At 36.9% G+C, this 22,180-nt stretch overlaps 2 protein-coding genes across 3 annotated transcripts; both read right to left on the bottom strand.

Annotated features, from left to right (window-relative positions):
* Positions 1-2,471: 2,471 nt before the first annotated feature.
* Positions 2,472-11,645, bottom strand: Obp73a (Odorant-binding protein 73a). 2 transcript variants are annotated; one of them, XM_022076475.2, is made up of 7 exons: positions 11,424-11,645; positions 10,952-11,042; positions 9,691-9,782; positions 8,202-8,237; positions 6,029-6,176; positions 3,627-3,691; positions 2,472-2,841 (listed from the first exon to the last, which is right to left on the bottom strand). In XM_022076475.2, exons 1-7 carry the CDS (start codon positions 11,502-11,504, stop codon positions 2,821-2,823), a joined length of 534 nt encoding a protein of 177 aa, XP_021932167.1. In that variant the 5' UTR covers positions 11,505-11,645; the 3' UTR covers positions 2,472-2,820. The 2 variants fall into 2 exon arrangements, with proteins under 2 accessions (XP_021932167.1, XP_021932166.1); XM_022076474.2 differs by having other exon boundaries at positions 10,952-11,045; positions 11,424-11,635.
* Positions 11,646-14,670: 3,025 nt separating this feature from the next.
* LOC110835831 (uncharacterized) lies at positions 14,671-20,577 on the bottom strand. Its single transcript, XM_022076452.2, has 6 exons — positions 20,123-20,577; positions 18,728-18,821; positions 18,288-18,379; positions 17,121-17,232; positions 15,420-15,496; positions 14,671-15,137 (listed from the first exon to the last, which is right to left on the bottom strand). The coding sequence occupies exons 1-6, from the start codon at positions 20,171-20,173 to the stop codon at positions 15,117-15,119; spliced, it is 447 nt and encodes a 148-aa protein (XP_021932144.2). The 5' UTR covers positions 20,174-20,577; the 3' UTR covers positions 14,671-15,116.
* Between the last annotated feature and the right edge of the window lie 1,603 nt (positions 20,578-22,180).

Below are 22,180 nucleotides of genomic sequence, written 5' to 3'. Positions count from 1 at the left end.
TGTGGAGCGAGTACAGTTTGTATTGCTGAAACATTTGGATTGCGGGTAAAATATCCGCTAGGAGCTTGAGTACGTATTAAGTGTTTTGTTCTGTGTAGCTGGAGGCCAGTCCTCCGTAAAAGGAGTCCTGACAGAGGTATAAGGTATTGGTTATTTCAGAACTAAATCAGAATCAGAAGAGACCAGATGGCCCAATCTGTGAGAGCTGAATAAGAAGAGAATTTATTACACGTGAAGAAAACTATCACCCAATTATTTTTGTTTTTCACGGTGTTTTCTGTTTTGGCGCTGCATTGAGTATTTCTCAGAAACTTTGGTACATACCTATGGATCTGCGCAGCCTCACAACATTGTCATTTCCAAGGCCGTGAGAACCTCAAATCTCACACTTCAGCTTTTGATTACGTTTCAAGCATCTGCTTGTATCACAACCGTACCGAGCAGTAATTAATCCCACCCACGAAAGCACATAAATACGACCTTTTCCATACGGTTGGTTCCACGTTCAAAGTCACTTAAAAGAAAGAAGAAAGAATAAGGATGAATTTGAAAAAAAAACGCAAGTGTTTTAGAATCACGTAGAATCACATCCTGTGTTCCGGTAGATGGTCTTCTGTTTTATTTCCATCTTCGTTTGCCATTGTTGATCTTCGCCAGCGACCTTCAAACATTAACTAGAAAAAGTACGCGAGTTATTGGCTGATGTTCTTTGTTTTCAGACATCAGTTTAACGTCTTTGTCAAAATAACAAACATTGCACGCAAACCTGTTAGATCAGTGTCCTCTATCGGCAGAATTCAAAGGCAATAACATGTATATGGAACAAGGTTGGGTTTCAGAGGATGTTAGGCACCAGGTTTGGAGAAAAATACCGGAAGGAAGTAAAGATAATTAGACACTCGTTTCATGTTAAAAGTCGTATAATTTAGGTGGGTTTTTGGAAATTGGGTTGGTTTTACTTTCGAGATGTTCTTATACGCGACGTTTGTTAATTCAGACAGCTGTCTTTCTTGAAAATGTATATTTATGAATTGTTCAGATACGTAGTTCAGTATCTTTATAGAACCCGAAGATTTACAAAATTGGATCCTCGTCTAGTGTCGAGGTCGAGAAAGTATGTAGCCCCAAAGGTTCACACCGTGGTTATGTATTCTGAGGACCTGGAGTGGGCGAACCAACGAAGTTAGAACATGTGGAATATTGAAATGAATGCAGTCTCACTTTTGCCTTTTGTTTCCATGTAGACGAAGGCTAAGACTCATGTTTCGTATCTTGTGAATTATATCTTTCAGAATGTTACAAAGTGAAATTTGAGCAACTAAGTTTAGCGTTTTTCTGTTTCTCTAAGTTATAATAATCTGTGAGTTGGTCCTCTGTCGCGTTCAGGACTTCAGTTGTTGGCTTACAAATACCAGTTCATACAGAATTTGTAGGCGTATGTATGAGCTCTGGTGGTTTATTAATTAACGCCATTAATCTTAAAACTAAATACTATAGAGTTCATTCAACCGCAATTAATTGTTTTACAGTCTGTAAAAACGATATTTACAAAAGTTTAGTCGTTTTCTAAGATACGTATGTGTTCGCAGGTCCCCATTTTGTTATTGGCGATTCAGAAAATTAAATGGTACTGACGTCTATACAAAATTTCGTGAAAAACGGACAGATCCTTGAAACGTAGAAAGAGCTCCTTTTAAGATTAAAACTGAGTTTTTATGTTAATTCGTAGGTAAATGAAAAGGGCGAAGCAATCACTGGGGACTAAACATGGTTACACACGTGGTCGGCACACTCAGGAAGTACATTACACTTCCTGCTGATTATTCTCTCTCTTGATTCATTGCCTGTAATTATTTCCTTACACACGCGGAAGGACACAACCTGACGGTAATTACCGATAGTTTTGTTCATCCATTTGAGGACGAACGTCAGTTGATATCAGTAAGGAAAAATAAGGAATTACTAAAAAAGCGATTTTCCTCCGAGAGGCTTGTCTGTTAGGTGAGAAGGATCGTTTAAACAAGTTTTTCCATGAATTATTGTAACTACAGCAAAATTTTCAAATTTATGATAATTTTCTGTTAGTGCATCATGACTAAATATTTCGCCAAAAATTCATAAGTCTATTATTAAAGGGAATAAAAATCCAACATAAGGAAATCCCGAGCTTGATCACGTGATGCGATATTGAAAGAAATTCCAAAGACACTGCATCATGAAGGTGGATGTCTTCCGCATTGTAGTGCCGTGTAGTCTGTTAGAAGTTTGCCGAAGTTTTAGAGGTCCTACCAGACTACACGGCGCAACAACCCAGAAGACAGCCATCTTCGTACTCACCGCCGTGAGACCCTTAAAATCTACTACACTGCATCACGTACTCGCGAAATGGTATCCATTGTTTTCCTGGTACTCTTCTTTTGCGATCCGTTGTGTGCAAACCTTCGATGAGACAATAGAGAAAGAAAGGAACATACAAATATCGGATTTTATTGTGCAAGTTATACAAAATTGAGAAAAAACCCTGAATAAATTAGTTGACTTAAACGGATGACAGCGATGATATGTCAGGCGTCGCAACAAGCCTAGAATGTCCAGCCGTAAAGGAGTTGGCTTCTGAGATACCGCCGTCCGAAGGAGAGTAAGACTTTTCTGTATATCTTGTTAGAATGTAAATTTAATAAAGCAGGAGACATGTCTCTTCCCGATGCTTAGCTGTTATGTCAACTGTCTACGCTAACGTAACGTGACGGATGAATTCTGGTGGTCATTGAGTTTCCTTCACGTCCGTAAATGTTGATTACAGCCAGGAAATTAACCCAGTTAGTCAAAGCCGCTACAGTACTGAAATTTAAAACAGAATATTATTTATTACAGACTTTAATTTTTGTTCTTTTACTGTTATTTATAGCTGACTGATTTTTATCATAGAATTTCTATACTATAATTAATCTTCGATCTCGGCTCTGAGATCTGTTTCGGGCTACTACCTTGAGGTTTACGTGATGATATTATCCTTGTAGTTTGCGTCTGCATGTACACTGTTAGGTAGGTACCAGCGTTTCGGAAAAATTCTTATCCACCGTCAGCCCTAAAGATGGAGAGTGTATTTCTCCGAAAAGTTGGTACCTACTTACCAGTTCACAAGGCATCACAACCCAAATCATCACCATCATCATCTTCACCGCCGCCAGAACGTCAGATCACACACTGAGGTTTCTGTAATTTTCATCAGTCCGTCCAAGCAAATTCCAAGTCATTAGTCATTATAATCACTCCATAATTCAGTGCGATATAATCTGAACTATTGTCAGCGTCGTTTAGTTTATTACAAACAAATAAAAATTGTCGTCTTCGAGTCACATTTTTATAAACACAGTAAAATATTTTATTTTAATCATTAATGTAATATTATTTATAGGTACCAATGAAAATGTGGCACTCTGTATTTTAAAGTACAATCTATTCGCAAAATTATTCTAATATTAATTAAGCAGACTGCTGTATTTAATTTGCTGATTTGATATATTTGTTAGTTGGAGTTGAGTGGAGGTTATTGGCGTAAAATGAGATGAGAAACTCATTCGGGTATGTTCTCCTCCTATTTTATTAAGGATATAACAACTTACCTCCGAAAGTTTGTTGCTGATACATTCAAATAAGTCGTAGGCCAAATCACACGATTGTTTTCCACCTGAAAAGAAGTTGGTGCATGATCATTAAGGCTTGAGATTCGATTTAAAAATCAGAAAGTATTGCCAGAAGATGGCTAGGTTGTTGCGCCGTAAATTCTGATAGACGTTTACCAACGCTTCAGAGGTCGTTGCTGCCTCCATCATCAAGTGATCGGTCTAATGATGGAGACGGCAAGGACCCTGAAATGTTGGTAAACTTTTACCAGTCTACAACGCAGAAGGCAGTCATCTTCGGACTCACTGCCGTGAAAACAAAATTCTATTAAGTATTGTTATGAAGATTTATGATACTTGTGAGGAAGTTAGGAGGAGACTAAATTCCGGAAATGCTTGCTACTTCTCAGTCCAAAATATTTTGTCTTCCCGTCTGATTTCTAAGAACCTGAAAATTAAAGTATACAAAACAATAATCTTGCCTGTTGTTTTGTATGGGTGCGAAACATGGTCTCTCACTCAGAGGGAGGAACACAGATTGCAGGTGTTTGAGAATCGGGTGTTGAGGAGGATATTTGGGCCTAAGAGGGAAGACGATGGGGCGTGGAGAAAACTGCACAATGACGAGCTTAAAAATCTGTACTGCTCCCCCAGTATTGTGAGGGTGATTAAGTCGAGAAGAGTGAGATGGGCGGGACATGTAGCGCGCATGGATGGGACAAGAGGTGTGCACCGGGTACTGGTTGGGAAACCTGAAGGGAAGAGACCGCTGGGGAGACCTAGACGTAGATGGGAGGATAATCTCAGGCGGGATCTATCCGAGATAGGAGTTGAAGGAAACTGGATTTTGTTGGCCCAGGACAGGGTCCGGTGGAGGGCTTTGGTTAATTCGGTGATGAACCTTCGGGTTCGGTAAGCCATCTAGTTAGTTAGTTAGTTAGTTATGAAGATTTCTGTCTTCTGGGTTGTTGCGCTGTGTAGTCTGGTCGATGTTTACCGACGTTTCGGAGGTCATACTGCCTCCGTCATCAGAGTATGAAGATTTCTGTCTTCTGGGTTGTTACGCTGTGTAGTCTGGTAGATGTTTACCAACGTTTCAGAGGTCATACTGCCTCCATCATCAGGGCGATGAGTATGAAGATTTCTGTCTTCTGGGTTGTTGCGCTGTGTAGTCTGGTCGATGTTTACCAACGTTTCAGAGGTCATACTGCCTCCATCATCAGGGCGATGAGTATGAAGATTTCTGTCTTCTGGGTTGTTGCGCTGTGTAGTCTGGTCGATGTTTACCGACGTTTCGGAGGTCATACTGCCTCCGTCATCAGAGTATGAAGATTTCTGTCTTCTGGGTTGTTACGCTGTGTAGTCTGGTCGATGTTTACCAACGTTTCAGAGGTCATACTGCCTCCATCATCAGGGCGATGAGTATGAAGATTTCTGTCTTCTGGGTTGTTGCGCTGTGTAGTCTGGTCGATGTTTACCAACGTTTCAGAGGTCATACTGCCTCCATCATCAGGGCGATGAGTATGAAGATTTCTGTCTTCTGGGTTGTTGCGCTGTGTAGTCTGGTCGATGTTTACCGACGTTTCGGAGGTCATACTGCCTCCGTCATCAGAGTATGAAGATTTCTGTCTTCTGGGTTGTTACGCTGTGTAGTCTGGTCGATGTTTACCGACGTTTCGGAGGTCATACTGCCTCCGTCATCAGGGCGATGAGTATGAAGATTTCTGTCTTCTGGGTTGTTGCGCTGTGTAGTCTGGTCGATGTTTACCGACGTTTCGGAGGTCATACTGCCTCCGTCATCAGGGCGATGAGTATGAAGATTTCTGTCTTCTGGGTTGTTACGCTGTGTAGTCTGGTCGATGTTTACCGACGTTTCGGAGGTCATACTGCCTCCGTCATCAGGGCGATGAGTATGAAGATTTCTGTCTTCTGGGTTGTTGCGCTGTGTAGTCTGGTCGATGTTTACCGACGTTTCGGAGGTCATACTGCCTCCGTCATCAGGGCCCTGATGACGGAGGCAGTATGACCTCTGAAACGTTGGTTAACATCGACCAGACTACACAGCGCAACAACCCAGAATACGGAAATCTTCATACTCACCGCTGTGAGAACCTCAAATCTTACAAGTATTGTTATGTTTGTAATTTTACGGTCAATAAAATGCAAAATACTTTTTAGGAATTTCTGTGATCAGTCATAAAAAGTAGTCCGTCTTAACGAAAAATTTGTACTCTACAAAAACAATTACCGCAAAAATGTCAGATCCTTCCTTTTCATGGTGCTGATAGCCTTCTCGCCTTAAAAGTTCCACAACCCCCCCCCCCCCCATTTTGGTATAACCGATTGCAACTGTGCAATAATTATGTTGATATTAGCTGTGATACTTATGGTATTTTTCTTACTGGGCTGCAATCGGAGTCGACTCTGGAGTGCCTTATGTAGACATTGTTCACTCGCTTCCGCTGTCGCAAGGTAATAGCCACGCTCCTGCACTCCCTCGGCGTAGAGGCGAACTAAACCTTCTCTAGTCGGAAAGCCGGATGCATCAACCTTTGGATAGAAAAACATATCCCGACACTTGGTACAAATTTGTTCCACTTATGCTACAAATAGATAGAGTATTTAATTAACTGCACGGGTTAAATATCGTTGAATAAGAAACGGAATGACTGTGAACTGTAAGTCAGAAGACTTGCACTGGAGCAGTTGCTATCGCTTTATTATTTAATGATATGTACCGATTTCCAATTACTGATAATGGTTATTTCATTTTATTCGTTATTTAAGGATGTTCTATCATCTGCAAATAATTTTTTGGAGGCGAATCATAAAATATGCTTCGAGTGACAGAAAAAACACAAAAACCTCAATCAGAATAGCGAATAACCACGCCAGGGGCTGAGGTTTGGGTTAGGTTAGGTTAGGTTAGATTAGGTTAGGTTAGGTTAGTATATTTTATGTTGACGTTACGTTAGGCTCGGTTGGGATGCGTTTCCTTTATCATTTACGTCAAACCTTATTCTTTACTATTTTAATTATTTTAATTGTATCTTTACTATATTCAATATCTTTACCATTATCTTGATTTTATAAGTTTTTTATTACCTCTTATATTTCTGTACCTTTGTAAATATTATATATAATCATTATCATTATGTGTACCTTATATTTAATATTATATTTATCAGTACATTAATGTTTTATTTAGCTCAAGTTCCACTGTTTATTCTTGTGTTTACTCTATGCTTATTATATTTGTGTACTGTGAAACAGGTTAATGGTTGTCGGAAAAGCCACTGTTTTTGAACCGGTCATTGAATCGGCAAAGGAGAAAATTAGTGGTGTAAGTAAAGTGGACGGTAAGAAAATACGTGGCTTGAATTTTAAAACGCCTTTTTCCATCGAAAATTAACCACTTTCACTCTACTGACTAGGTAAGAGCTTTGAAACTACACTCTCATAGTATCTTTCAAAAAAGGAGTGAAATTATCATATTTAAAAGACAGCAGTGTCATTCTTGTTCTTACAATTGAGGTGACGCAGTGAAAATGGAGACGCCAGTTTCTAATTCACATGCATATACTTTCTGATCTCTTATCCTCGACCACTCCGTGTACGGCGTGAAGAGACATTTTGTAGTTTCAGAACTTCACTTACTTTTATCGTCCTTCTACACAAAATCATGACATCTAAACATGCACTAAGCATTTAGATGACATCTGACACATATAAAGTATAGAACTGTACTTGTATTCCATCGATCATCTCAGCTGAATGGTTAGCACTGTTTTAGGGAGGTCGAGGATTCAAATCTCGGTCCCTAAACCCGATATCCTCATTGAGGTTTCTCATGGTTTTCCTTAATTCCTCGAGGCAAATCATGGGATGTTACTTTAAATTAGGCTACCATCGCTTCCTTCAGATTCATTTTCAATTCATTATTAGATGTTCTTTACGCTTCGACGTGAGCTAAGAACACATTATGGTCCCTTAGTTTTGAGGTTTTCACGGCAACGAGTATACAGATGGTTGTCTTCTGGGTTGTAGCGCCATTTAGTCTGGTAGTTCACCAGGTAAACTTTAACCAGACTACAGTGCGCGTAACCTCGAATACAGCTATCTTCGCAATGTGAGCCCGTTTATGTGTCTGTTGCGGTTTCAGACGCCCCTTAGGTACAAGACAACTGCGTCCCCAAGGCGCTTGCAGCGGTTTGCATTCCGAGAGCCCCCCAACAGAATTCCACCCGAGGGTACCCCAACTGAGCTCTTTCTCTCCGATGTCTTTGCCTCACTTTAAGGGTTTAGCTCACAATGCTTACTTCTCAAATCTCAGACTTTGGTATAAGCGGTATTGAACTTCCTGTTTCTGCTACTGGAGAGGAAGATATTACATGTAATCTTCAGACTTCAGGCACACCAGTCAGTGTTTGTAAAAGCAAATTTACACAATTTCTGTCCTTGCTATAACACTTGTAAGTGCCTTTAAACTAGCCTTCTTTAACGTGACACTAATTGACGCGCTATTAGGGAACAGCACGTCCGTATTTGTACTTTCACTAGAAACTGTGTACTTACCGCTCTCACTTTCTTGTAGACACACTGGAGAAGGCACTGTAACAGAAATATTCGTACATCAGTTGTCACAGACACTAATCGCTACTAAATATTGGCCTTCACGAGATAAGTTTCAGCTATTAAATAAAACATAAACATCTGGGTAATCGAACATTTAATATGCATTATTTGCGCAAACTGCTCGAAGTGAAAGCATATCAACCTGTATTTCTGCCAATATGTTTTATCTCCGAAACTGAAAATATTTCGATGAACTGAAAGTTTTCAGGTGAACTTAGTTTTTTTTTTTTGGGAATCACATTTTTTTACATTTTGGTTCTTACATTCTGGAGAATCACTGAATATATGCAATAAATGGCTTAATTTAATATATTCACAATCAAAATACGTTATTGTTTGTGTAACAACTTGTCTTTGTTCTTTTAAATATTCTGAAAATAAGGAAAGAACTTTAATAAATATACTCATATAAATAGGAACAAGCAAATAATCAGTGCGTTCTTCATATGATGTCATTCATACTGCTCAGTCACATCTGCATAAACCCGCAGGCTTAGTTTTTGCCTTCTTATTTTGTTGTCACGCAAGACTTACACAATGTATTGACGTAACACGTAACATAATATAATTAACCTACTGAGTGGATTTAATGTTCTGAGGAAAGGTTTTGAAACATATTATAAAAGAGATCGTTTCTTGAGTTAGCTGAAGAAAATGTTGAAGTTATGCCTATGTTCTTTACAAAAATTACATCAAATGGACACGTCATGTGGCCTATTTACTTGTCAATCACCCTATCCATTTGTCTGGAGAGTTTAAGAAAAGTTAATAAGAGCCTTTACTGTCAGCTTTCCGTATTTCATAACAAGACGGATACTTTCGGTATCTTGTTCGTGTGTCCCTCTGTGTTCGCAAATAACTTTGGATCCAGATGGAAAGATTTGCTGAAACTGCTTTTCGTGTCCTCAGAAACGTGCATAAACTTGGAATATTATTATTTAGTGTTCTGTCTGACGACAGGTCCATATGAACAGGATCCTTCCATCCTTTTCTCGGACTGGGACCTGTTCATATACGTTCTTGGCAGATGATCCAGAAGTGGTTTGCCATTGCCTTCTTCTGTGTGTGTTGGGATGCCACGGAGAATCCGGGGAAGCCCCCGGAGGAAAACTCCGTGTTGCCTAGACCACGGCCTTGCCCAACACAAGTTATAAATTCGGGCACCTCCGGGAATCGAACCCGAGACCCCCAGGATTACAAGGCCAGCGTTCTAACCGCTAGACCACCGTGGCGGCAAACTTGGAATATAGACACTTATTTGTTGGTTGTTTAAAATTTAGTGCGATTAATGCATAAAAATTAACTAAAATTGTAACCTCTCTTCGAACAGTGAGATGTAATTTCTTAATTTACTGATCGTAACTTCCCATTTGATAAAAGTAATTTTTGAGGTTCCCCACTTCTGTAGCTCTGATAGACAACAGCTTACCCCAGCAATCCTCCGCTCATCTTCAGAGAATGTCTGACGCTTTGTTCTCGACGTCAGCACGGCAGTAGACGCTTCCAAGTCAACCAGCGCTTCTGCAGACGAACAGATTGTTTAATGTACATGAACACATGGTACGGGATCTTGATAAGGCTGAAGATTATTAAGCTGGCCAAAACATTTTCCGCCTTTATGGATTCCGAAGATTCATCAAAGTGTTTACACATTAGATCCTAATTGTTTAATTTTAACCGTCTAATCACAATAAAATATTTTATTAAATATTAAAATATTATTACTACAATTAACATTTAATATTTAAAATATTTAATATTAAATATTAACATTTAATATTTAAAATATTTAATATTAAATATTTTAAATATTAAATGTAATTGTAGTAATAATATTTTAATATTTAATAAAATATTTTATTGTGATTAGACGGTTAAAATTAAACAATTATAATCATCACAATATGACGCAACATTATCATCTCACATTAGATCCTGTTATAGGCCAATTGTATCTAGCCCATTCCTCAACCCCATTTTTTTAAAAGATTATTTTCAATGGTAGTTCTATTCTCCAGTGTACACTTTGGTCTCTTTTTCCCAGACCAAGAATTTTTTTGTATTTTGAAATAGGCCTATATATCAGTGTCGAAATTAGCCGCATTTAGTGCATGTCAACATTAGGTCTGATGATCAGGTCCTTCCAATTCATAAATCACCGATACTCACGGTTAAATAAACATAGAATCAATAGGCTATTCTCATTACATTTGATACTGCAATCACACAGCTGTAACATTGTCGTCAAAGAACCCAAAGTCAATAAATTACAGTGTCTTGGATGATAAACTTGTGTATACATATTTACACGCATTTTTATTCGTTTGTGCATTATTTGTTCATTCAGTATGAAATTAGTCAATCAAAGTTATGTATTGTTTTCATCTCCATCATGCATGCTGCATGTCTTAAGTTCTGTTACTCTCCTGTTACTTCCTCTTTCTACGTTCTTCCCTAGATAGAGACCAATTTCAGACAAAAAAACAGGTTAATTCGACAGAAAAGCAGAATAAACGAGTATGTAAAATGCGTGTACTCCATTCGAGTACGCTCTTCCACTGTTGTCTTTTCAAAGACTTTTCCACAGACAACGGCCATACTAACAGGTCCCTCAGCGTCGCACATGTTTGTGAAGCAAAAATACTAAAAATATATAAAATATAGAGCCATTATTTTTGTCGAATACTTGCCTTGAAGAATAGCGAGTTTTATTTCGTCCTGGCAATCTGCAATTACTTTCTCGATCCTTTGGGGTGCTATGGCGGGCGACTGACACCTTCCCTGCTAGACAGTAAATAGCAGCAGTTAATTAACAGCTGTCAGGAAACGAAGTGATTTTTCATATTATACAAAGTATAAAATAAATGAAATCCAATTACTTAAATTACTTAATTAGAAGTTCATCCCCGCCATTTGTAGCTAGAAAACGCTGTAACTTACATCGATCAGATATTGGGTCTGTGGGGTTTAAGGTTCTCACTGTGTCGAATATGAAGATGGCTGTCTTCCAGAATGTTGCACCATATTTATTGCGTCTCCGAAACGTCGGTAAACTTCTACCAACTGTCATCTCCATGTTCTTCATTAATTTCTCTTATACGAGATAAACATTCATTCTGTGCTCTCTGTGAAGACGAGAATATATAATTGTCATGCTCTTACCTGGGGAGTAACAGCGCCCAGACTGGAAGATATCGAGACGGTCAGTATCAAAGCCACTCGAATCGAGATAAATCGGAACATGTCTTCGAGTTGCCTAGACGTCCGTTCAGGAAGACTTCGTCACACAGACTGTCTTGTGTCGTCTTATAATAAATTCATACGTTACGTCAATTCTTCCAAGCGAGTGTACAACTCTCTACCAGTAACGTATTATACGGGCTACTGTTCGTCGCACAAACGTTGTGTGCCCCACATTCCAACACTTTCATATGGTTTGTAGTTTGAACTGCGTTATTATAAATTCTAAATGCGCTCTTTGCTAACTGCATATCCCATTGCCTTTGATGTTCATTTGTTAGATGCAAAGCTAATCACACTGCGATAAATCATAAATAATGCGCTCTTAAATTTCATTAGAAATATTAATAATATTTTAAATGTTTCAAATAATGGTATGTTATCAATGTCTTGACTTTTCCCTACGAGTATCCAACAGTAGCACCTGTCTGCAACCTGATGACCGACTTAACATGCAATTGAAACCATTCCTTTAAATAATATAAAATGAAAGAATAACATCACAAAGTCAACGTTCTCTTTATCTTTTTTCATTCTGCGAAAATAAAACTCGCTCCAAAATACCAGTTACTGCTTCTATCAAACTTGGTGTTCAAATGTGAATGAAAAATTCTCCTGCCACATATTGGCATATAAACGTAACTACTACTGTCCTTTGATAATTGAAACTGTAATATTCAATAGAAATTGTTTTCTGAGTTTAAGGGCCAGTATATATATTTATTTTTCCAGTCTATACACAAACTTATTTAAAATAATGTTGTTAAAATATTATAACATTTACAGTATAAATTGTATTATGTTGTATTTATGGCGCTCTTTTATCGTAATACGATATTACATTATTCAGAGCTTTTTTTTTATGAACGACATGTTTCGATGTTTCATGACATCATCTTCAGGTTTATCAATTTATACTATTAAGGGCCAGTGTTTGCTGTTAGAATAAACATCCAGTTCTGGTAACACTTTACCGTATGACCTGGATACGAATTGCCCATAGCAAGAGTGAGAGTGTCTGTACCATCAACCATACGCTTGATAGACAACCCACGGCCCGCGTAGCAGTTCTAGTACGTCAGTAGTGCGTATAACTAGAACCTGACCTCGTTATATTTACCTATACAGTTGGGAAGATCAGACGTTACGGAAACGGTGTAACTTATGCAAGAATGGCGTCTTCCGCTATGCATAATCTGTTTCAAAATACAAAGGCACGGACCTTTGCTACGTAATACTTTTGATTCGTAAGTACTGAACCTTTTGTGCAACGCTTGTGGAATCTCATATGCACGTCGCGTGTCCACAAGTTTGACATGCGATATTTGTTGTGCGTTAACAGTTAACTGATGGTTCAAAGCTTAGTCATATACGAGTTCTTCAACATAGTCTGAAATTATACCAGTGTAAATTACACATAGAAATTAATCATAAATTCATTAAACCTATTAATTAAGATGAAAGTTGTGCAATACTCCTAACTGTTTCTAAATCAAAATTAAAAAAATTAAATAAAAAGTCTACCAAATATTAATACCAGAAATTAAAACTATTTAAAAAAATTATATTTCTATCCTAAACACAAAGTCTTTATCGGCTTCAACAAAATCAACAATTTTGTGGTTGTTCCCTCGTTGTAGAAATCCTGGCAGCACCCATGTTTGTGACTCAATTACAAGCTTCGTAAAAACTACTTTAATTGTAATGTTTCACTCCTTATTTTCTGAAATCAAACTATAGTTATTAACACTTTGTGTGCTATGATTGAATATATTAATAAGTTACTCTGAGGCAGATTTAATATCATATCATTTAAACATATGCCTAAAAAGCTCAAACCAAAATTCTGATTCTTTCAGAAATGGTTCGTTTTTAAAACAAAATGGTGAGGATGATGAGGTAGATGACCAGGATATGGATTTATTTCCTTGCCACTACATTCAGACAAGCTGTAGGGTCCACCGAGCTGCCTGTTCATTGGACTCTTTCCTCAGTCGTGAAATTACCACTTACCTTCATCACCGCCACGGTGGTCTAGCGGTTAGAACGCTGGCCTTGTAATCCTGGGGTCTCGGGTTCGATTCCCGGCGGTGCCCGAATTTATAACTTGTGTTGGGCAAGGCCGTGGTCTAGGCAACACGGAGTTTTCCTCCGTGGCATCCCAACAATTACTCCATTCACACACAGAAGAAGGCAATGGCAAACCATTTCTGGATCATCTGTCAAGAACGTATATGAACAGGTCCCAGTCCGAGAAAAGGATGGAAGGATCCTGTTCATATGGACCTGTCGTCAGACAGAACACTAAATAAATAAAAAATACCTCTACTCAGGCACAGGAAGAACCCAAGTCTTACCTTATCATGATATATAATACACAATACATGCGCCTCTCACTATATCACTATGAAATCTGTGTTTGACTTCAACTCAGAAAACCCTAATTATTTTTCAAATACCATGAGGTATAATCAGATGAAAAAGTTTTTCAAAGTTAGGTTTTTATTCCAAGGTCATGTGGTGAAAAAATATACTCCCACCTGTTCTGCTACAATAATTCAGTGGCTGATGCAAACTTCCTCATTATAGACAGCCATTCATTTTTAGAGGCAATAAACAGTTGTGGCAGTGACAAATCTCTGTACTAAAGGTCATTTTTTTAAACCACGAAGTGACCTTGGCGTAATGTCACTGCCACATGCTATTTGTTGTGGCCACGACTGTATTTCTCTCTAGACGTCGGAAGCATCAGTCATGAGTTACAGTTCTGTGGCACGTTGTCTCCTTGTCCTCGCTGTTTGCCAATGCCATAAAATCAAGATATATCCACCAACATGGAAGCTGTTCAGTTTTAGAACTTTTGTTGTTGCAGTGATGAACTTCCATTTTCTGTAACTGCAGGTTCAGTAAGACAGTCTACTCTGACCCCCCAAGCTTCAAGGACCATTTCAAAGTAGCTTTACGTAATAGCTATCCACAGCTTAAAGATGCATGATTCCGCAGTGACACAGGACCCACATAATGTGTAGAATAAAATAAATCACAATTTTCAACTTTGTTTCAAATGTTACTGTATTCTTTTCATATATTGTGATAACCTCAACTATCACTCACAGTTTCTGTGTACTTCATACAAAAAATTAATCATACCTTTCAATGAAATAAACACTCAAAGTGAAAAGAAATCAAATTTAATTACAGAACACAATTTAATTATGCAACAATAATGTACAAAAATGTTATATATTGATGTTCTAAGTTTAGTTGTTGTATGTAAAAATGCTATCTAACCAGAAATATCCTAATTCAGGTAAAGAATGAAGTCTGGTTTGCCAGTCTAACAGTATTTTCAATGGGCGTAGCAACTTGTGTGGAAAATAAAATTAGTAGTTCCGATAACACGAAAACATTCTGAACGTCACTGGTCTAATATCTATCCAAAGTAAAATATTTCTGTCATTAAATGCAATAGATTTATTACTGACAAGAAGATGTGACAATTAAAATAGTCTTTGGCAACTTCTTTTTGTAATACTCTTAGCAATAGGTAAAGTAGAAAATGCAAATATTTCACAAAATTGATGACAATTAATGCAACTGTAGTTCAATTGTATCTTAACCTCGGAAGAGTGCTTTCTGAAAAGATAACAGTACCAAATTAGAAACATAAATTCTGTATAAAATGTATACATTGAGAATTATGTTAGGAAACATATCATGTGATTACCTATTTGTATGATTGACTCTGAACACAATTTAACAAATCAACTTGTCTGCAACTTATGAAGTTTCTACAAATTCACAATAAATGATTTTGTGTTGTCTTCTAGTGCACAAAAACATATTGACTTTTCACAGTATCATAGTAAAGATTTAGGGGCCTGGACCCAGCTTAAGAATTTAGGCCCTCATACTTACAGTAGCAGTGGTCATTCCATTTTGTTTGAGGCAAAATATGAAAGTACTGGCATTTTCACACTTGTCTGGTCCTTTACCTTAACAAAGAAATATGAAATACATTACCAAAGAACTTCATTTGAAGTTCAGACACACTGAGGGTCAATATTATTTGTTATGGCTTCTGTTCAAGACTCATTATTATGCAATTTCATTAAATATAGTTCAACTGAAATATTTTGAGATGGTTAGCCATTTAAGTGACTGGTTATGGGCCGGAAGACGGGTTTGATATCTGAAATTGGCAGTCTCCTATCCAAAAAGGGGTCATTCCCACAGTGTAAAGTGGCAGAAGTGTGAAGCTGATCATCCACACCCATCTAGAGCTGAAGTATACACTGTGTGGTGCTTTACCAATATGCTTCTTATACACCTTCATGGGTGTAGGCACAGGCACAAGTGTTTTCAGTATTTAATTCCTGTCTGAGTTTTCTATTATGTGCAAACTATTCCACTATTCAAGGAAGCCCTCTCTATTCATGGAACGCTTCTTGAGTTGTGAACTTTATGGCTGCTTTATGCATGCTTCTACAGAGGTACAGAATGGATTCATTTGGCTCTGGCATGGGTTCAGTGATGGGCTCCTGTGAATGTGACTGAGTGACTATGAGCTTTTCAAGGACACTGTTCCATGGGTTTGTTAATGAAACAACCTTAAAACTATAATAAGAAAGAGAACTATAGACTTCATTATATCATTAACGTCATTCATGTATCAATAATAGCTTCTTCAGACAGCAGTGAAATTCACAATTCAGCAGAAACCACTGATTCAGAGAGTCCTGATTAACAGTGGTGCAGTTACACATAACAATGGGGAGTGTTCAGTGAAGTAAAAACAACAATTAATAATGGATCTGATCTAAATTTAATTTAATTAAAAAACACAATGCCATGATGTTCACTGGAAGATATGCCAAAGTGAATCTGATTCAACTAAAGTTTGTTACAAAACTAATGAACAACTTTTTCTGTTTTCCATACAAAGAAAATAATTAAAAATAACAAATTGGCAATACTTACTTAATGCTTCAATTTATCTGTTGTTTGCAAAAAATTCATTATGAGAATGTCATGTCTGGGTGTCTGTCCACATATTTCAATCACTCGAATATTACAGACCAAAATTATATTCATCCAACAACTTTAACAACTTTAAGTGTAAACCTCCAGAAGACAACCAAATTCCATCAATATATCTTGAACAGTTTCAGAGATGGAACATACAAGCAGAAAGACAAGTCACATATTTCCCATAATGCATTTATTTTATGCATGCCATGTAAAATATACATGAAAACTGACAGCTGTTGTAATTCTCTGAAATATAATGGTGGATCGAATAGGATATATTTTTATTTTGATGAATGCAGAGGCTAGAATTTTCAACACTGCTTATCCTTCTGATATGAGTAACCTAGAATTTGGCTAAAATTACAAGTTAGCATAGTTAACTCTGCTGGTCTTTCTAACAAGCAGTAGATCTTGATTCTAGACTAAAGAGCTTGGAAATGTTTTAACTGCAAATGCTTCTAAAAATTCTCCTTTCTGGCATTTACTCAAAAAATGTTTCTACTATGTATTCATTATCTATATTATCATTACTAACTAGCATAAATAATACATTCATAATATAACCTCTGAATTAATCTATTGCATCACCTTTCTTTCCACATGTATTGACGAGCTGTGTCACTGGTACCTTCAGTGCTTCTATAGGAATCATATTTATCACTTCGGCCAACATAGCAGTTTCAACTTGATCACCCATAATCTGAAATAAATATACACAGTAGGTATTTCAAATATAAAATGAAATTAAATCTTATTATCATTACCTGAATATTCATGAAACATGCTAAATACTAACAGTTATTTCAATGTAATCTTCATTATCAAGGCTGGCTCTGTTCTATGGGTACAGGGGGTTCTTTCCTCAGGGATAAAATGGCCAGAGCTTAAAGTTGACCAATCATCTTACTTGTTAGTGCTAAGATTAAGAATATGTGAACCTCCGGTCCTCCCTGTAAACCTTCATGGTGTTGTGCTTAATAAGAGGCAAATCTTATTGGAATAATTACAAGATATGCTGATGTAGCAAAGAAGTCTCATTACAACTGAATGGCTGTTTTACAATCATTAACTCTTTCTTTTCTTTTCTTTTCTTTCCCTTCTCCACCCCACCCCTACTTCAACCCCCACCCCATCAACTAAATAGTTATGTGCTGAACGTTGTTACTGATTGCAATCTCTTTCAGATTGTCATTTATGCTTGCTATCCTTTTTAGCTGTGGTCATCTTTAGCAAATGTTTTCATATTCAGTTGTACATAATTTTTAATTGTGAATGTTCAGTTATGGCCATAATGGCTACTCTTTACTTTTAACACCAATTCAAAGCATTAATCTGTATATTTGAATAAATATATTAAAATGTAATAGTAGTAATAATTAGATTTACAGACAATAACTTGTACTGAAAAATGTGGAGAGACAGTTAAACAACAGCTCTAAAAATTAACAACTAAAAAGCATATTACAGTTCAATTCTGTCACAGACTAAAATAAAATACCCAAGTGAATACGGTGGTCTCTGCTGGAGAGGATATTCTTTGCATTGTTTGTAGTACAATGAAGAACTTTATTAAATGTATAGGTATTTAAAGTTTAATTCAAAATACTATGAACTTATAAGTTGAATTAATCCAACAAGTATACTTTAAACATAAATCTGATACACAGTACTTTCACTTAAGATGAACATATATACTAAATGTGAGCTCTTGAATGTAGTAAGCTGTTTATTAACAAATATATAAAAAATACTCACCAAATAGAACCTTTCCATCACACACGCAATAGCACATTTAGAGTTCTTGTCAGCACCAGTACGGGAGAAAATTAATGAAGTTGATATCTTCACTGGAATAAATATTTCAAATGTCATAATATACTCTTACAGAGCGTGACAAATCTTGCCCTCGGTGGACTAGTGGTTAACGTGCTCGCCACTGGACTCAAGGTTCGTGGGTTCAAACCCGGCCAATATCGATGGATTTTTAAGCCACACAAAAAGTAAATAATATATACAGCCTAATGATTTTCTACAGAAGTGTTTCTTGACCTTTTTTACAATGTGATTTGATGAGGACAGATGGCTAGGTGGATCCCCAGAGCCAGTCTGCACACTGTATTGGTGAAGAAAAAAAAATCCATAAAATTAAAATAACTTACCAACTTGTAGCTCATATGAATTTGAATTGCACTTACTCAAAGAAACTTTATTTTCCTGTGCACAGTCCTGAATTGCTTCAAAGACATAGGACACTATAGCTGACACCATAGTCAAGTCCTGACTTGTAGCCTGTTGAAACAAGAAACACTGACTACTTCAACTGAAATGACTGTGCCTGCAGCAGTAGGTACTAAATGATAGTTGATATAAAACTCTGTGGTGCAGGGTCTTCTTTTGAAAGTTGGCAATTGTTCAACTGGTCAAGGAAATCTCTACTTTTAAAGAATCTAAAAGTTCACTACTGTGTTCATGATAACATGATTTGGATCCTATCCTGAGTCAGTTGATTCCAATCCACAACTTAACAACCTCTTTCTCTAACACCTATTCCAATATTTCTTGACTGTGATCAGCATATAGTTTTGTAGGTGGTTACCAGCATTTTGCAGGAACATATCACCTCCATCTTAAGGGTTTGAACCCTTCACCAGTCCCTGTCACTGGCCAGTTACTCCTCATAGTGCTGTCTTTAGAAGTTCACCATTTTTGGGCCTCTGTAGGAATTTGAATAACCACCTGCAAGACCACACTGTTACTGCCTCCTCAAATCTTGGACATTTTAATATTATCCTGCCATCTGTGTATAGGTTTACAAAGTAGTTTCTTCAGGCTAAAGTTTTGTACCTACTTCTCATCTCTCTCATGAGCCGCATGCCCTGAACATCTCATCTATTATGTAAACAGCCTAATAACATTAAGTGAAGACTACAAATACTGAAGTAAACTGTTTTCTTGATATTATCCATCATATCAATATTTTATATAGTCTTGGATGATGGATAATATCCAGAAAACAGTTTACTTCAACAACGCACCATCGTCAGAAACTTTCAGAATTTAGCAACAAATACTGAAGCTCCTCATTATATAATTTTCTTCATCCTTGTGCTATTTCCTCTTTCTTGGGCCCTCTGAACTTCTTATGAAACACCAATGGCATGACTTACTCAATAAATCCTTAGAAGAATGCTGAGAAAGACCACCAAAGTTTGAATTTTTAATGACTCCACACTGTGAGATTGTAAATGATGCTTGGAGATAAAAGTTTCATTCACTTGCAAATCAGAATACTACATCATACAATTAAATTCTAAATGTGAAATATTATTTTTGCCTCCACATAGGAATACACTTTGAAAATGTTCTCATACACTTTATGCATGCCAGGTTATAAATTTAAAAAGTGCTAGAGGAAACTAATGTAAATGACATGTATACATACAGTACTAATTGCCAGGTATTACAAATTAATGGGATCCATTCCAAAATCAAATAACTGTAAAATAGAGGACTTTTCTTTTTGTGTGAGGATACAATACACAAGTGTTCAGTGCATGCTTGTAACACAGTTGGCTGGTTTAGAAACTTACCATTTCAGAATATAGGATGATGACGGAAACCAAAACTGCAAATGTCTTCATTTTTCTTCCTTTGATTTAAGTTGTGGAACTCATTCTGCACATCTCATATTTATATCTGAAATCTAACAGCACAAAGAACAAGATCAGTTTGTACCTTTATAATGTTTTCCCTACAAGGTTCATTTTCCATGAAATATAATTTCTGTCGAGTTAGACATTCATATTTTTTTATCAATGTTAAATTAAGCGCAACGCATTACATTTTATAAATATAGTATGACTATGTTAAATGACCTTGACATATTCAAATCACACCATTACAATAAAAGTTAAAAACTTGCCCATTTCCTGCACACACCACAACACATCCTGATTTGCATTACACCTTCCTGTACAGGAAAGGCCATCTGTCATCTTATTTTTCAAATGTGGCACATTATTGTCCATTTGTCTATATAACTGATGCCATTGTACAGCTAAAATATTAAACTGCAAATATAATAAAATTATCCTTTCATTAATTTATAACACATGCTTTAAAATGTCATGCATTAATAACACCCAATTAAAGACAGAAAATACATTTGAAACAAATAGGTTTCATCTCAGTTTTCAAATATGACAGACTTCTTTTCCATTTATGTAATCTTGGTTAAAATATTAGGTCACACTTAGTAGCACTTACCTGCAGTCGAAATAATAATTAGGCATAAATTGATTCAAGCTACAATGATAAAGTACTTACAACACAGGAAGACTCTATTGCTTTGGATATCCAGCTATATAATGAGAAACACATACTCCACTTTGAAAGATAAATTTTTGTTTTATTAAAATTTCCCCATGTTAAATGCTATGCCATCACAGTGGTTGCATGGTCTGAGGTGTGGGCCTTGTGCCGCTTGGTCACTGGGACCGTGGATTCAAATCCCACTCAAGGCATGGATGTTTGTCTGCGTCTTTCTGTGTTGTGCTGTCCTGTTTACAGGTAGAGGCCTTGCGATGGGCTGATCACTCATCCAAGGAGTCCTACCAACTGTCTAATAGATCAAAGCCAATGAAAAGTTGGGACCCGCAGATGTTCAAGGCATTGAATAATGGGTCACCTAAGCATCCTAAGTAAGTATCCATGTTAAATGCAGTGGAACATAGTCATATTAAATGCTTCCTCCTGTGTTGAACTTACTAAAATAGTGCATAAATTATGTATAAATGACTAGTTTCTTTGTGTCAAGATACAGTGAATTTAAATGGTCTGGCTGATGTTTAAATAAACAGCACAAGACTATTGTGTAGACATATTAATTGCTGTTTAGGCTATTAAAAATTGCTCTATGAACTATGGATATTACTTACTTATTGATATGAGAGGGTGATTATGGATGATTGGGAAAGAAGTGTTACAGTTGATAATTACATTCGCATGAAGGGATTCAGGAAAATTCAATAATTTTAGCTGGTATAGCTTGTATCCTAGGCAAGATTCAAACCATGTAATTCCCAAATTTAAGTCAAATGAATTACTTCTTAAACTACATCTGCATTTCATCTGGCTGGCTTGATTATGCAACTCACTTGATAAGATTTTAACCATAAGTAATGAGTACTTCTGGTTTTGACTTACATTTTATGTGAAATCTGAAAATCCCAGTGAAATTATGTAGTATGTCTGAAACTATCCCAAAATTAATGTGTGATGCAGCTTACTTCATAAGAAAGTTATGAGACCACAAGATCACTGGAAACATTTATCTTGATATGCTAGAGAACTTCACCTTTCTGCTACTGGAAGATGAAACTTTTCAGCAACATGGAGCAATGCCTCATTATAGCAACAGTACTGCTGATGAACTTGGAGATTTCCTGGGCATTGGATAGGGAGAGGAGGCTCAACCATTTGACCCCTTGACTTCTATTTATGGGGTTGTATCAAAAGCCTTATGTATGGATGTACTTATAGCCAACTTACATTAATTCAAATAATGAGTCACTGCAGCTGATTAACAGTGCTTCATTAGAGTGACTTTCTGGACACACTGTCTTTCGTTGAGTAATCTGGTTTTGGAT

This window comes from Zootermopsis nevadensis, unplaced genomic scaffold, assembly GCF_977971745.1.
Source record: "Zootermopsis nevadensis isolate Lab colony 2312 unplaced genomic scaffold, Znev_1.0 Znev_ptg000010l, whole genome shotgun sequence".
Classification (NCBI taxonomy): domain Eukaryota; kingdom Metazoa; phylum Arthropoda; class Insecta; order Blattodea; family Termopsidae; genus Zootermopsis; species Zootermopsis nevadensis.
This window is presented reverse-complemented; position numbering and strand designations above follow the sequence as displayed.

Coding starts and splice junctions, on each gene's coding strand:
- Obp73a (XM_022076474.2), bottom strand. CDS start 11,504: ATGTTCCGATTTATCTCGATTCGAGTGGCTTTGATACTGACCGTCTCG. Junction 9,783..10,951: donor AAAACTCGCTATTCTTCAAG/GCAAGTATTCGA, acceptor GTTCGTCTGCAG/AAGCGCTGGTTGACTTGGAA. Junction 3,692..6,028: donor TCGACTCCGATTGCAGCCCA/GTAAGAAAAATA, acceptor ACTTCTTTTCAG/GTGGAAAACAATCGTGTGAT.
- LOC110835831 (XM_022076452.2), bottom strand. CDS start 20,173: ATGAAGACATTTGCAGTTTTGGTTTCCGTCATCATCCTATATTCTGAA. Junction 18,822..20,122: donor TCATCCTATATTCTGAAATG/GTAAGTTTCTAA, acceptor TTGTTTCAACAG/GCTACAAGTCAGGACTTGAC. Junction 15,138..15,419: donor ATGGAATGACCACTGCTACT/GTAAGTATGAGG, acceptor TTATCTTTTCAG/AAAGCACTCTTCCGAGGTTA.